At 42.5% G+C, this 16,988-nt stretch overlaps 1 protein-coding gene across 1 annotated transcript in view; it reads right to left on the reverse strand.

Moving 5' to 3' along the window:
• Window positions 1-343: 343 nt before the first annotated feature.
• Window positions 344-16,988, reverse strand: part of map3k21 (mitogen-activated protein kinase kinase kinase 21) — a 27,295-nt gene continuing 10,650 nt past the window's right edge. Inside the window, exons 2-10 of the mRNA XM_008302539.1 lie at window positions 14,275-14,455; window positions 13,980-14,128; window positions 12,619-12,794; window positions 10,011-10,251; window positions 9,107-9,229; window positions 6,537-6,687; window positions 4,753-4,847; window positions 3,847-4,671; window positions 344-3,761 (exon numbers count right to left, since the gene is read on the reverse strand). Of these exons, the coding sequence (XP_008300761.1) occupies window positions 3,391-3,761; window positions 3,847-4,671; window positions 4,753-4,847; window positions 6,537-6,687; window positions 9,107-9,229; window positions 10,011-10,251; window positions 12,619-12,794; window positions 13,980-14,128; window positions 14,275-14,455 (2,312 nt within the window). The 3' untranslated portion in view covers window positions 344-3,390. The remainder of the gene's footprint in view (window positions 3,762-3,846; window positions 4,672-4,752; window positions 4,848-6,536; window positions 6,688-9,106; window positions 9,230-10,010; window positions 10,252-12,618; window positions 12,795-13,979; window positions 14,129-14,274; window positions 14,456-16,988) is intronic.

Genomic DNA, 16,988 nt, shown 5'->3' on the forward strand with positions numbered 1-16,988 from the left:
AAAAAAAAGTCATAATATAGCATGTCGTTTTTGTCAAAAAAGGTCATGATTCAGATTCGTCAAAACGTGTCAGGATGTAGTACACAGTGAATATACTTCAATGCATGTCGTAGAAATCACCTCAGGAAAGTATTTCACAAAGAGAAGTCATTTTGGGTTTTAGCATGAAATAAAAAAGTCATGCTATAGGGCCGCTGCTACTATACCCTTCGCACCCTTTTGGGTGCTCGGACCCTAATAATTTCCATAAAAGTAATACATCTGAACTTCTTCCATCATTGCCTAAAACATAAAGAAAACACTAAATAATCTTCTGCCTGCAAAGAAAAACAAAAAGGCGACATTAGTCTTGATTTAGACTTTATTCAAAATGTCGATAAACTTGATACTCTTGATCAATCAGGCGTGAAACAACCAATACTGTAATGATAACAAACACCGCTCGCTGAAACAGAAGCTAAATCCGACACGTTCAGCGTGACGCCAGTGTGTCGAAGGATTTTAACAGAAAAAAAGTTCTCGTCATTTGAAGGTTTTTTCGGATCTTTCAGCCTCTGAGGTTTCTTTGTGACGCTTATTCGAACGGAGTCGCTTTCTTTTTGTAACAACTCCTCACTAGCAGCTAGTTCATTTAGTGGTTTTGGTCCTGAAGACAAAAGAGGCCCTTTAGTGCTGGTCGAGCTGAATTTGGTCCCCGTAGCAGCCAGAAGCCTGAATGAGCCGTACCGGTAACTGGTCGCACAAATATTATTGCTGCAGTTTGTCAAAAAGCAGTGGAATGTTTGTTTGGGAATGTCGAGTCGAGTTGAGCACCAGCCGAGGAAGTTCCGACTGTGACGACTGAGGGGGGGGAACGTACAGCACCAGTGCGTTGTGGTATTTACAAACCCTCAATTCATAATAATAAAAAGAAATAAAAATTGGCTTGTAAACGGCACCTTGAACAGCTTTGTGATTAGTAAGGCCTTTACAGTGTTGGACCTGGTTTGAAAGTCAGTGGTCACAAAATACAGAACATGGGAACGTTCACATTCTAAATCATCACAAAACGCCACAGTGAGATACACGTCAGGAATCACAGTTATATTTACACCATTTGGAAATTCATCATTGTTCTGGAAATGGGTCCTTGAGTCCTTCCAAAGGGGGGACACATTTACTAACGAAGACAGCAATGAGGAAAAGTGAAGGGGGGATAGAATCATCAATTTCTGGGTTATTGTTCGGTTTGTTTTTTTAGAGAACGAGCCCCGGAGTGACCCTGGAACCACGTCCAGGACAGGAACTGCATAGTCAGGCCGTCAAGTTCAGAGAGACTACAAATCAAGCTACTGAGCCCTTTGTCTTGAATCCTGAGGAAGTCTACAGCATATACAGTATAATGATTAAAAAAAAGCAAACTTGACTCTGTTTAGACAAACTGAACTGAATCTTGTTAACGACCAATTCATGGTTTCTACAATGGGCTTCAAGAAGCAGAATCACAGAAGAGTTCTGTTCATGCTGCAGCTTAGGGAACGTGTTGATCTGTGTTTTCCCTCGTGTCAAACAGAAACACTCACAGGGGTTCTTGTGGATGCATCGTAAAGGCTTTAACTTTGCACTAAGCTCCAGATCACATCCTTTTTAGAGTACAAAAAGTAGGTTTGCGCAAACAGACTAATGTTCCAAAACTACTGGAGTGACAAGACGACACAGTAGTGTTGGAGCATTAAGGGCTGTGAACTCAGCAGTGTGCTCTAACCTTCTTCTTGTACTTAAAAAGAAAAACCTGCTTTGCCAAAAGATGTGCAGCGTTTCTGTTGGACACGGCACAGGATAGCTGGAGGTTTTCCCGCTGTGTTCTGGGATTGTCAATGGAAATCTGCACCTGCTAAGTCTGGCAGCAGCTCCCCTGATTCTGAACTCTTCAAATGATTCTTTTAAAAAGGTGCGGACGACGGAGGATGTCCTCACACAGCCTCTGCTAAACGTTTGTTTTGGGCGTCTACAGAGGTGAAATTTACATCGTGCACATCCTTGGACAGCATGAATTGGCCTTTTGGAGGACATGTGGCCTTTGCTTAACGTTGCACAAAAAAAAAAACGTACAAATAGGAACAAAATCTGAAGTAAATATTAAAATGTAACAGCACAATGAGACATGTTGAACTAAACTGGGGCTGAAATCCACAACATTGACCAAATCAGACATGAATGAATGTAAAGGATCTGTCAGCTCTACAGAACCGATTTTCTGCATCTGGGCAGCGTTTTCCAATCCAAACTCTCCTGTGTGGACACTCCGGGGCTGTGTGGGAGATTACGCTGCCTTTACACTTCCAACCAATCAGCTGTCCTCAGGGGGGGATTCGATTAGAACTTCTGAAAACCTGGGGCAGGTGTTCCTGACATATTTCCTGCTGCATATTAACCAAACAAACTTTTCTATAAATACTCTTAGAAAAATCCATATTAGCAACACATGACCACAGCTTTTAAAAGAAGAAGATTCCACGTCTGCTTTGTAAGGACTTCCAGTGTTCTTCTACCCGCATCTCTAAAAAATCTTCAGGGCATTGTGGGTGGAAACATACGAGCATCCCTCCTATGATCCGGTATGTAACCTGTCCCTAGAGCACAAGCTGTACTGCAGCATTGCTGACTTTTAAAACAGCCATAAAACAGCATATATGCAATACAAAATGACTGCCAGCGTTAAGCTGATAATGGATAAAAAGAAATATTTACAAACAAGGCATAATGATTTTTTTTTTGTTCAACATTTTAAGGGTACATGCATGCATGATTCTCAAGTCAAAAAAAACTCTAAAAGCGTGATCACACAGCTTTGAAACTGACATGGAATGTACGTCCTGCTGGCTGCTAAGGTAAGGTCGAGTCTCTTCATATTAAATTACCTATAAAAATATATATATAAATAAAAAGGTGAGGGTACTGTGTTGCGAAAGCTGCAGCAGCGGTCAACGTTTAGCTGCACCGACAGAAAGGAAAGGGGGGTGACGAAGGGAGAGAGAGAGACATGAGCGAACGGAGGTGGCAGTCGAGCACTGAGGGACCAGAGCTGCTGATCCAGCTCAGGAACGTTCTGCTCGGGTTTCAGAACGCTGTGTGTGTTCTCGAGTGAGACGAGGCCGTTCTCAGGCTGAGACGAGGGTGAACGTTGAAGAACTGACACAGGCGTCTCCTAGAAGTCTCAGACTCTGTTACGCTCTAGAACACTGACAGCACTATGTTCTAAGACAAAGCTGAGTCCTACAGTTCTATACAGAACTTTTTCTTAAACGGAAACAAAGGCAGCCTGGTTCTAAACCCTCCAGGAGTTCTAGGCCAAAAAATTGTGTCTGTATGCGATGAGCTACAACCACAGCAGATAACTTCTCAGGGCTCCTAAGAGAGGAACTCTTTCTCCAGCTCGAAGACGGAGGGCCGAGCCGGGGAGCTCTGGATGCGGCACAGTGGCACGGTGCAGTCTCGTTTCTGGCCCTCTGTGTCCATGTCCAGCAGGGAGCAGCCCACCCCCACCTCCGAGGACAGCACCATGCTCAGGTTTTGTGCCGCCTTCTCTCCGGAGTAGTGACCCAGGGAGTAGCTCTTGTTGCGTCCTCGCAGCAGCGCCCAGGTGTGGGGTTTGGCCCGGAACGACACCGGCCGTGGTCTGGAGAAGGCCTCGCCGCCGGAGGGCTTTTCTGACACTCCCTCCTTCTCTTTCTCCTGCTTCTTCTGTGTGGCGGGAGGAGGCAGAGTGGGCGGGCCGTTGGCTGTGGACAAACAGGGGAGACACATGGTTACAACCTGCACATGGAGACATGCTGACCTCCCTTCACCCTGCGTCGTGTTACTCACTGTTGTGGTTGGTGGTGTACTTCTTTCTGCGTAGACGTGTCCCTGTGTTGTGGTTGCTCTGCTCTGGAGGCTGACTTTGGGTTTGCACTGGTGTCTGTGTTTTAGCTGCGGTCTTGTTGCTCTGGCTCTCTGTGGATGCTGCTGGTCTGGGTGGCTCTGGGTGATGATTGGCGGCCACTTGTTCGCCCTTCCCAGGGCTGGACTCCGACACCTCCGCCTCAGACTGCAGGAGGCACTTGGTGGAGTTGCATTCCATGATGGCGGACATGGAGATGAGATTAACGGCTTGGGTGGAGGTGTGGTTCGACGACGCCTCGTCTTTGCGGGAGCGGCCGCTCGGTGGCGAGGTGCTGCGGCGGAAACGTGTCGCGCGCTGGAACAGGCCCTCTTTCTTCTTCTTCTCTTTCTCCTCTTTCTGCGGCTCACAGTCTTCTCCGGGGGCGGAGTTTTTGAGAGCCTCCCTAATGTCATAGCCGAGCACAACTGAAGCCAGCAGCGAGCCGCAGCCGTACAGCACCGAGTCGGTCTTCCGGCGAGCTGATGCCCTTTTCAGGCTGTTGGTTGGGGTGAGCTGTGGGGTGGTGGAGGTGGACGACGTGGACGTGGTGGTGTAGGGGTCGTCTGGCGTCTCAGGTGGGCCGCCCTGACCCGCTGCCCCGACCCCTGCGTCTCCCGGCCCACAGTTCCCCCCGGGGCTCTGAGGCTGCTGCTCGTCCCTCCACAGAGGTAGATCAATGTACACCTGGTTGGGGAACTTGAGCTGCTTTGGTTTGGAGCTGCTGTCAGGACATTCCTGGGCGAACGCTTCGTCTTTACCGGTCCCGGCTGGGAACACAGAAGTGGACGTTATAAACAAACGACTTTACAAATGCAAGATCTTTTCATAGATTTCTAAACTCAGCTCACCTTGGTCAGCGAACAGGGCAGCGAGGGGGACAGACTTCTGGGACTTGACCAGGCTGGTGGACCAGGGGTTGCTGCCGTCTGACAGAGGACGCACCCTGAAAACAACACACACATACAGATGAAAACATGAAGTGGACTGTGTGTGTGTGTGGATTCTTCATTTAACTGCACCAATCAGAATTAGCTTCCAAGAGTGTCCTGATACAGAAAAACAATCAGCCTAAACTCCCACAACACATATCATTTGTTTTTTTCACTGTCCAGTCTCGTCCAGACAGATGATGTTTTCCGATTCACATTTACATCGGCACCATAATTGGTATCAGCAGACTTTTAAATTAAATCTTGGCATCGGTCCAGAGTTACCATTAAACTGCAGATGATGCTTGTAAGACTTAAGGCTTACAGTCTTGTTACAGAAGATAAATATGGTAAGTTCTACATGCAAGTTGAAGCAGTTTTGTCCCATGTGTACAGTGAACGTGTCCATGTGAACAGCATTCATGCGTGCACCTGCCAGTGTGCACAGATTGTATCAATAATCAACCAAACAGAAACTATAAATTAATACTATACCTAATATTATATAAAAAATCAATATCCTGCATACCTCGTGTCTCCGTTTGTGTTATCATCCTCCGAGGTAGTGCCTCTAACAGACAAGTTTTTAAGCCGGTGTGACAGAATACTTTAGCAGAGGTTGGAAGGATTTGCTGGTTTTGGTTGGAACAGCTTTACCGGATGTGCAAAATAATTTAATAGGTGGCTGGTGTTTGGTCTGCTCTGTTATATTTCAGAGATGCATGCAACTGGAAACACATTTACAACTTTAAGGGTCGAAAAGATGCAGCAGACGACTATATTAGATGTAGACGAGGGTAAAAAATAAATCCAACACATTGTAAAATGTCTGGAGTGATAAAAAGAGACCCATGTGTCGTGCCTTCATGGTGCAAATAAGTGCAGGAAGGTAGGTCTATCTATATGTCACATTCCAAATTAAAATCCAGCCTAGGTGAGACAAAAATTTTGATTTGGTCAGAACTGAAATTTTGATTTCACCCAGACCAAAATAAAATCTGTCTAATATCAAAATGAGATTGTAATCCTGCCTTGGTACATTTTTAAATCTGTCTAGGCAGAATTAAAACCATCCTTATAACAAATTGAGATTGTAAGCCTGCCTAGACAGGTTTAAAATTTGACCAAATTAAAAATCTGAATTAAATCAGACTTATAAGACTGATTTCACCTGAACCTAACTAAAATCATTCATATATATGTAGGAGTTGTACCAGTCTTGCGTGACTGTTAAACATGACAAAAGATGTATCACACCTCTACATATGTATTTGAATGAAAATGTTGGTGTGACTCTTTGATGGTTAGAGCATTAAAGAATGTGAGGTGTGGAGATTATAGATTCAATATGTATTCAGGCAGGATTACAATCTCACTATGGTATGAGAAGGATTTTAATTTGGTCTAGGCGAAATCTAAATTTTAGTTCAATTTGGACTGTGACATATACATGCTCATTTAATCAATCAGGAATGAACACAGGTGTTTAATATCAGCACCAAAAATCACCAAACCCAAATAACATTTAGAATCTGGGCTTTTCATGACAGAACACCCCTACAGTTGTTTATGATGAGGGTGTAGTTGTGTTGTTGAGGGTTTCCAGTCTCCACCCAGAAAAATGCCTGCTGGTTGTATTGGCATGTATTTCTCTGTGTGTGTGTGTGCGTGTGTGTGTGTGTGTGTGTGTGTGTCCACTGTACCTCTCGGCAGCAGCCGGCCGTTCTTTGCTCTGCACTGAACTGGGTCCCCAGGTCCTTCCTTTCTTCTTGATTCCCTTTTTCACGTCGTCGAACTCCTCTGGCCTGAAGAGGGAGCTGCGGCCCCACGTACGGTTGCTCTCGTCTTGAGTAACTGATAACACAGTGATCACAAGTGTTAGGACAGGAACAAACAACTGTAGGGAGCTGTTGTCGGAGAAACCGCAGCCCTGGCAGGGAATCTGGAGTAGAAATGTTAGTAGGATTATTAGAGGTATTGTGCCATCTGTCAGATCCCCATAATAATCCCTCTCTACAGTGGTTATTGTTATTCTCTTTAGAGCACTTAAAAAGTCTAAACAACAATCTGACTCATGGGATTTTAAGGTCTACACTGGATAAATATAAGCTTTTAATTATTTTATTGACTAAGTTTGATTCAGAATCCCTATTTAACCTGGAAAACAGAACCAGCCACCAACATCTCTTACTGCCCGCAAATTCAACAAGCCAACAAGCAGAAACGACAACCCAAAACACTGTTATGAAAGCAGCTTACAGATGTTGATTAGTCATCATGAAGTAGAAAGGCGTGAGTGAAGGCCAGATACACCGAATAAGTCGTGGCAACAGATCAGGGCCAGTGTCAAAACATCAAAAATATAAAATAATTCAAAAACAACTGGCCCAAGTCTGTGGCACAAACGTCATCATTATCTCCTTCCTGTTTGATTTTCAGGTTTTAAACAGGAAACAACCACCAAAGTCTTGTTATAATCCACCCATGTGGAAACCCCACTGATGGAAAGCTGCTGTTAGAAACACGTTGTAGTTGTCAAAGTTAGCCAAACGTCACGGTAGCCTGGTGCTATTAGCCACACCCACGCTGCAGCCAATAGCTTGCCTTTCCTCCTGAACCCGGGGTGAGCTGTGAGCTCGCTGGTCAGATCAACATCCTGCTGGTAAACATACAAACTGTCCCTCCGCATGTGTGACGTCACTGAGGACGGAAACATACAAGTGACATGAGCATTATGACACAGGCCTTGTAGCTGCTACGAGCTGGTAACGGCTGTGAAACAACATTTAAAACTAAAGAAGGTGACTTAAACAAAAGTTGTAGTTCTTCAGCCAGAGGAACCTTGAATAAAATACCTTGTTAAACACTGTATATGTACATTTATCATTATGGATGTTCATATAGTTCCCTCAAGTTTCAGATTTTGGGCTTTGTAAATAAAACTGACTTTCAATGTGTACGCAATGACAGGTGGAGGTTTATGCGAAGATATAAATGATCGTTATAAATGTGTAGAAATGACTACATAGATGATATGTGCAAGAAAGTTGGTAGTACTTTTTGTGTTAAATTAGAACTGTATATTTTATATATCATATATAGTCGTCCTCAAATGTATTCACACCCTTCCATTAACGAAAAGGCAAAATTCACAATGGTCACTTAAATAACTAGAAACTGGAAAAAGTAACAATAAATAAAAATTTGCTAAATTATGCTGCAGTGAAATAAGACGTTGCTTTTGAATTGTGGTTAAAAAGAATAATTTAAAAAAACAAACAAAGCTGACAAATTAGAGCACTTTGCTGATGAGCAGTGACATCAGAATACCTGTCAACAGGTGCAGAAGTCTGACTGAGAGTTACAGAAAACACTGGATGGCAGTGATTGGCTCAAAGGGTTGTTCAACTAAATATTAGTTTACGGGTCCCATCAGGCTTGTTTGCTTGTTTTTTATTATTTCTGTTGAACCGCAATTCAAAAACAATGTCATGATTTTCATTATTTTAATTTTTTTTTATTACTTTTGTCAATTTCAGCTGATTTCAGTGACAGCTGTTTTTTTTCCTTCTTTAATGGGAGGCTATGAATACATTCGAGGATACATTTTTCTGTGTAAAACATACTTTATACAAGTTGTGGAACCACATTTTCCTCCTGCACAATAAAGTCAATCTATCTAATCCTGTAGCTCACAACATCTAAGCACCATTCAGACAAACTTAGTTGGGAAAGTTGGGTTTCTGTACATAAAAAGCCTTTCTCTCTTTTAGAACTCTGTATTTTCTATGCTTCCTCTGCTGTGGAGAAAAACCCCTCTCTATGTAAATTAACAATACCATAAAGTTTTTATGTTGATTCTGAAAGGTTTAGGTGTTTTTTGGATGACTTTGCCAAATGCTAATCCATTTCAATCGTCTCGGTTGGAACTGAGGGAGAGAATCTGACCAGCAGTCTGGGCCTTCTGCTGAACATGACCATCTACCATAAATGCACAGGAGGAATGTGTTCCAGTTATTACAAGGGCGTTGGTGCGTGACTAACATCTTTATCAAACTGTTCAAACAACTGGCTAACTGCTTGTCGCTCTGGAGCTTTTGTTCACATGGGCCATTGTGAACAACACGGTCCCCATGTTCCCATGAAACTCTCAGAGAGTCCATGTGGTTTCACATGCAGATGTGACTCGAAACAGGCCAAGAAACAGACGGGACAAAACCTGAGACTTCACGTTAAGGAACACATGAATATGAGATAAACAAACTAAACTTACGCTGAATGGCTCGTAGCCGAGGGATGAGTGTGGGGCTGCTGGGAGGAGAAGAGCTGGTGCTATGGAGACTCCGCCTTTTGTCCATAGAAGGCGACGCCTGCACGGTGATCTTATGCTGGAAGTCTAACGTGCACACATTGCATTGTCATTAGAACCACAGCAGAACAACAGTGATTACACACCAACATGTATACTGGCACAGGACAAACAAACAAGATGCGCTGCCTTAAATGCTATCATCACTTCAGAGCAAGCACTAAAAATCCCCAAAATACTCAGGTGAGCAGATAAACAAACCTGAGAACGGTTGTTTAACTCTGTTGTGCTAAAGTATGTTTTTCTCAAAAGCAAAGAAGAGAAGAAGATTATTGATTTTAGAATAAATAAGTATTTTGCTATTTTGAAAATCTACGTCATCATTGATGTATTCATTTTGCTGTAGGTGTAAATGTACGACACGGCTATTGTCAGGATGATGCAAGTTATTATACGAGGTTTTCTGTTTCACTAGTGTTGGACAAAAAAACAAATCAAATCAAATGAAATGTATGTAAATAGCACACTTAAAAACAACCTCAGTTCTGTACGTGTTATAAGACAGTCAGCAGAAAAGTATGTGCAAACATTAAGACGACATAAAACTTGTAAAACTAAATAAAACACTGAGACAAACTTCAGTGATTCATTCATTTTGACAGTATGAACCATCTGATATGATCAGAAACATGTCGACAGGTTGGAGGTGGATGTTAAGGCACTGTTTTATTGAAGCTCCAGCTCTACTGCAAGTAATAATTTAAAGAAAAAACAGCGCGTCCACTGATAAAACAGATGAGATACACTATAAACAATACCACCAGCAGATTAGAGCATCGTAAAACTCTGCAAATACAGACTCGCTCACCTGAGGGCAGGCTGATGCGGTTCCCATCCTTCAGTTTAAGGCGGGACCGTTTGAATTTGCCTTTCCTCTTCTTCACGTTGGGCTTGTCTTTGTTGAGCTGGAAGATGAGGATGTTGAGCTCTCTCTCCAACACGTTGATCTCTCGCTCTGCCAGCTGCTGCTCCCGACGCTTCAGCAGCTCCTCCTGAGACTTCTGCTGGAGGGCGGCCCGAGTCAGCTCCTCTTCCCTGGAACGGAGCTCCTGGAAGAAGCAGGTAATAGGATGTATTACGGTCTAACTGACAGACAGGTTTCTGTTTTCGTAATCTTATGTGTGCACCGACACACTGACAGGGCCAGAGAGAAAATGTATGGTTTTGCCTGAGGATGCTTTTGATTTATCTAGATCTCAACCCTTACATTCACCAAGCAGAGATACTGATTGGACAATATGGACAGTGGAGCCTGTTTCTAGACTATCTCTAGATGGGTAGCACCATTAAACACACTCTACGCCGGCACCCTGAAGAAACCTTTTGTACATTGGAAACTAAAAGGAAACTCAAAAAAATTCTTAAAAGTCCTTTTACATGTGTTGAAGTTTTATTTGCTCCAGAAACACATGATCCGATAAAATGTGCAGATTTGGGGAGAAAAACAAATCGAAGGGAGAGGATTTGTAAAAAAGTGAGCCTACAATGAGCAGCTCCAGATCACATTTGCTGCTATGAGCACAACACACCTCAGGCTTCAACCAAACTGTCGGCAGTTCAGTTGAAGTAAAGTAATGCAGATGGCAGCTTTGAAATAAAAAAAATCAATCCGATTCTGCTGTAAACTGGGAGCCTGAATGTTACAGGAAAGAAATGTGAAACTGGCAGGGTAGCCTATTAGATTTATGAACACCAAAATCCGCTGATGGGGATGAAAGGCACGTTGTCTTGAAAAAAAAAAGTGGCATTAGTTGGGAAATTAAGCAAATCTATGCTTTTAATCATACTATTGCATCAAAATCCCTCATGTGCCTTTTAAAAAAAAAAAACTTATTGGTTTAACCACATTTTGTCAAAATAAATAAACAAATAAAATAACTTTCTAACATTCTCCAACAGTCATTTGACAAAAACAATTCAGGGAGTTTCCAGCTAAACTGAGCTAAAATGCTGTTTACACAGAACAGATTGGAGAAAAGTATGACAACTGGTGAACATGTAGGTAGTCAAACTGTAAAATATCTGTGGGATGAAGAGTCACTACTTTATTATTGGTGTTGGTAATAATGTTGTACATGGTGGGACAAGTTTTTCTCACTTTTTGTAAAATAAGTAGTCAAAGTTGTTTCTTCTTCCTTGAATTATAGCATTAGAATTTTGTTATACTGCACAAAGGACATCTTTTAGGCCCACAAACTGCTTGGGTTTCAGAGGGCTGATGAAGAGACAACATTTAAGGGATGTTGTTGGCATATACAAAGTGCCTTATAGGTCCAGACAATATCTATCTCACCTTCTCTGGATTGTTCATTACAACTTTTCAGGCCCTGTGTTGGTTTAGACATGATTCTCTCAGAGGACAGAAGAGAAACAAACTGCAGAGAACACAAACAAGTCAAACCCTAGCAGACAGATATCTATAGGATAGGTAGGAGTGAGTGTGTTAGATAACTCCATCAATACCAGGTTACTGCCTGTTTGAGGCTGTGTTACATAGCTACACAGTCCTGTCTCCTCCCATGGCTTACCCGTTCCTCATTCTTTCTATTTTCTCTTTAATTGCTCTCAGCTGAGTTATAATAATCCTTACTGGATGACTTCCATAAAGCAGCTTTACAGTCAAACCCCTTCAGCCGCCCACCCGGACACAGATTACTGGGAGATGTTTAGAGGAAATCTGCTGATGCAGGGGCAAATTCTGCAAGTAATCTTGTGAAATTTGCGATGGGAAAATGTTCGCTTGTTTTTTTCTTCTCTTGACTTACTCAAGCTTTACATATCGGGTAAACTTTATAAGGACGGCGAGGCTACACAGATTATCAGTTAAGCGTTAAGATGCTTAATCTGGGTGACTGTAAATTATGTAACACAGATGTTCGAAGGATAGCTTAATCTGGCGGAACAACAATACATGTGTGGTTTTCAATATCTGTTCGGTTCACCATCCACTGACCCAGCTGTGTGTGCTGATCCCGCGGTTTCTCTAAACACTAATTAACCCCCCTCTTTAAGCCAGCAATGGCAGACTTATGCAGGAAGCAGATTAAGGTCTTAACAAGGGGAAGTACGCTAAAGCGCCTCGGCATTAACGACTCGTTTTGTTAAATGTGTGATTAGCTTATCCACTGAAAGTAACCAATTAAACTTTTTAGTCGTTAGAACCTGTCCAGAGTGATACATCAGGGTTAAACTTAATGATAGATTAGTCTACACGTATTATCACTAAACCTTAAAGAACAGAGAACATAACAGGGATCTGCGGACCGCTACACCTGCTCAGCGTTGAGTTTCTACCTTCCCACACTGTGTGGCACAAAGGAGAGAAAAAAAAGTAGATTCTATGTATCTAACCACCTGCCACCCCTCGTGTTGTGTGTTCAGTTTAAAGCCAGCACATATGGATCACGCTGCCCTACCTTCTCTTTGGTCCTGAGCTCGTCGAACATCTCCTGGATCTCCACGCGCCAGTCGTCCTGCATGCTGTGGAAGGAGTCCTGGGGCATCGTGGCCATCACCGCCTCCTCGATGGCTGACAGCTGCTCCAGGATGCAGGAGAAGGAGGGACGCACATGGGGGTCCTGGTCCCAGCACTCTGGACACACACACAGGGCAACGTGCAGATTGGCAATTTAGCAATTTGTGTCACTACTTAATTAAGATGTGTACAATAATAACACCATCCTGGAATAATCAGTATGAACAAGCACTATTCAAGCACTAAATTGTCAGTAATCACACACTGGAGAGTAAAACCTCAAGCAGCAAAATGTGATTCTAACTACATCTCCTTAAAATTTGCAATTGAAACTCTGCATTATACCTTCTATCACACACACGTTGTCCAATACAAGAAACCCCCAAATAACTGCCATTCAAAAATCCTCGTATGAAGCCGATATAAAAGTCAAAGACAACATTAGCTTTAAAAAAAATCAGGTTTAATAGTTTGCCTGAATAGAAAACGGTTTGTCAACTTATTTAGGTGAGGACTTTTTGTTAATTATATGGCTACTTAAGGGTTAAACGTGTTTGTTAAGTTATCTTTATTTCTTAGCCTAAAAGAATGACCAGAAAAGACCTGCATTGTCTTTAATGACTTGAGCTCTCTTTATGGCATATTTTATTGTCAAGTTTGCATTGAAGTGTCCTTGTCTTGATCTGCCAGCATACTTACTGCAGCATCAGACAAAGCCATCACTACCTGCTTGCTTGCTGACCCACCGACAGCGGATAACTGACTCCAAATTCCATTCATGAAAAACCTTTCTAACGTGCAACACATCTAGTGGAATAGGGGGGTGTGGCTGGTTGTTTGCCTCGACACCCTTGTAGCTCTAAAGTCCATTTGTCGTCAGATTGCTGTATATTATGTCGTGCACAAAGATGATGCGCCGGCGGTTATATTGCTGTTATGAATCACTGTGTCAATAAGATGTACATATAGGAAAAAAAAGGCTCTTCTCTAGCAACTGATAAATCACTACAGCAATAAAAAGTCCAACCCTTGTGCACATTCATCAACACTACATGACATAAATAACTACTACAAACATCTGAAATATTCTCAGTTAGAGAACTAATTTCTCTGAGATTTTCAAGCCTGACTAGCTCATATTTCTAATCATATTTGTCACTGTTAGTGTGGTTGGATGTGTGTGTGTGACTCCTATCACTTCTTCTCAGGTCACTCTTGAAAAACCGATCTTGATTTCAGTGAGATTTCCTAAATAAATCAAGCTTAGCTAATTTAATTCTACTAGAATGTGGTCACAGTCACCTTCCATGAGCTTGGCGAAGGGTTCGGGGCAAGTGGAGGGGATTGGTAGCGTTAACTTATTGACTGCTACACCGTAAGCAACAGCCAGGCCGTCGATCCCACGGTACGGCACCTCCCCTGTTAACAGCTCCCACAGCAGGACACCGTAACTGGTGGACGGAGCGCGCACAAAGGGAATAAAAAGAAAGGGAAAGGGAAGGATTAATTAACAACTGAATGACGAACAACGTCAGACAAACGAGAACGAGTAGATATTTTGACCTGGGGCCTGCGTAGAGTGTGTCATTTATCATACCTCCAGACATCGCTGCCTTTAGAGAAAAGAGATGACTTGATGACCTCGGGGGCCATCCAGGAGTAGGTGCCTGCTGCTGACATTTTTGTGGTTTTGTGCCACTCCCTGGCCAGGCCGAAATCTGTGATCTTCAAGGTCTTCCTCCCGATGTCGTCGTTCTCGATCTTTTCAAGTAATAAAACTGAAACGATAACAGGAAAGGAGTACATTAGAGTGGGATTAAAGCAAAAAAAAAAGTTGGACAGAGATAAACGAGAGAAAAGGGAACAGCAACCAATGTGTGACTGAGAGAAAGTGGAAAGACAGGATTGGTATGAAAGTGACAGATGTGGGGGGTTGGAAGAGAAAGGCCAATGAATGAAAGGGCCATACAAAGAGTGGGGGACGGAGAAAAGGACAACTGTGCAGGTGAGGAGATGATAGTCGATATTCAAGAGGGCCAACAGCGGTATGCAGGTCATTTATTACTGTAGAAACAGAAGGCTGACAGCGCCACAAAGCACCTATCCTCGGGTCCTAAAACTGTTTAACACATTAAAGACAGCCGGAACACTCCAAACCTGCCGGTAACAGTACACCAGGCCTGAGAGCCCGGCCACATGAAGCCACAGCCCACTGACGTGTGAAGTCCAGACCCTCTGTGCCAATCGAGTGTGGAAAAAAAAAAAAGACTATAACTTAGATGCATGTTGTCTTTTCTGACTGGTTCTGAGTGAGGATAAACCAGTCCATGCACCATAAACACCCAAACATCTGTGTGAACTTGTCTTGTTCGGGGACTGTGAAGTGCTGCTGTTATTTTTATTAATTTACTGTTTATTGTGTCTAATACCAATATGCTCCTACAGAAAGAAATGTAGATATAGCTAGATGTGTTTCCTCTCAGACACAGGTTACTACAACTCTGTTTAGTATTCAGAGCAAAAATGCAAGAGAAAAATCGAGCTACTAGGAAAATTTAAGATGACGAAGAGTGACATAAATGTCAAATGTAAAGCTCCAGCTGTGGATCATTTTCACGTTTATTTGCAAATTATTCTACTGACGAAGAAAATGTTTTAAAAAAGCAAAGTGACAATTGTCCAGAACAACTTCTAAAGAGATCGACAACATGAAAATCAAACTCAAAAATGCTAAGTTTAAAAAGAAAGGACAGGAAGCTGAGTCAGGGCGCATCAGTTATTAAATACGATCTATGAAAACAACAGTGAATTGATAATTAAAACTGTTGCCTGTTAATTTTCTGTTGATCAAATCTGAGAGAAAAACTGTCGAACAACTTGAGTAAATGTCAAATATGCTCAGTAAAATGACAAGACAAGTGATGACACTGCAAACAATTACGAGAAACAACGAGACCTTCAGAGGATTCAGGCTTTCTGAACCTGTTTCACCCACAGTCAGGTGATTATCACCACAGAGTATCGACGTTTTCCTAACGTCCAACGTTTCCTTTCAGCAGGAATAAACCTCCTCAGTGTGCTGACAGAACAACTGCCAAATATTCCTGTTATCCCTTTGATAACAACAAGCAGCATTTTCCATGAAGTGGTGCGACAACAGCCAAAAAAAGACTCTTTGATCCTTTGATCCTCTTGGTATTATTTTCCACATTTGTTTTTGCCACTGCCAAGATCTGCTCACATTACAAACTGTCCCATTTCATTATTTACACACAGACCTATCACTTCGGGTCAATTTGAACACGTCCCATCCGTCGTGTTGATTCTACAGAGCAAACACAACAGAGAGGCTATAACTTCAGAGTCTAAATGGGCCTTTGGGTGGTTTGACTGAGGTGTTCAGGGTTTACAATTCAAGGAAAACAGCAAAGACGAAAAGAAAAAAAAAAAAAACAGCCGGGTGTATTGTTGCAGCACACACTCGGTGCTATGATTCCCATGGGAAAAAGGAAGAAACGATATAAGAAGATACATAGTGGAAGTGTTGAGAGGGGAAGAAAACAAGGCACTTGAGTTTCTAGACACCGATCAGCCGAAGCTTTGTGATGTTTGTGTGCGAGTATTATTTGAATAAAGTACTGTGTGCTGTACTATCACTCCCTGACCTTGGACTTTTCTCCTCCACATCAGTATTCATACTAAACCCTGCCAAAACACACACACACAAACCTGTTCGGCATTTCTCAAGCACGGCCGTGCACAAACACGCAACGATAATACACGTTTATTCCTCCTTTTATAACAAACTCAATAGGCACAGTTAACCTTCAGTCAGCACGCTGATCTTCAAATCTAGTTGGGAATACACTGTTACCAGGACATGTGTCAAAACTGGAACCGACTCTGCAGAAAGATGTAGGAGGAGTGGAAAGCTGCTGACCTGAAGAACAGACAGTGTGGTCAGAAATGAGCGGAGAGACCTTGGACTAAATGCATAAGAATGAAACAAACACATGCAGCATTTCCTTCTACACACACTCCCACAACTAGCCATGAATTATAAAGTGTAGCAGCAGCTTTCTCTCTTTTTTTTAACCTGTTGTCTATTCAGAGAAACTGATACCAAATGTAGGTCTGATATTATATGTAGCCCTCACTGTGTAAATCAGGTTTAAAACTACACACCTTAGCTTTTAAGTGAACATCCACACATTGTACTGATACTGTTGTGTTGCTCAGTATTGTTCTGTTTCAGTAAATGGTTGATGAAGTAACCACCACAGATTTCTATAGTTAATAATTAGGAAAGCC

The sequence above is a fragment of the Stegastes partitus genome, unplaced genomic scaffold (assembly GCF_000690725.1).
Source record: "Stegastes partitus isolate 25-593 unplaced genomic scaffold, Stegastes_partitus-1.0.2 Scaffold1831, whole genome shotgun sequence".
NCBI lineage: Eukaryota > Metazoa > Chordata > Actinopteri > Pomacentridae > Stegastes > Stegastes partitus.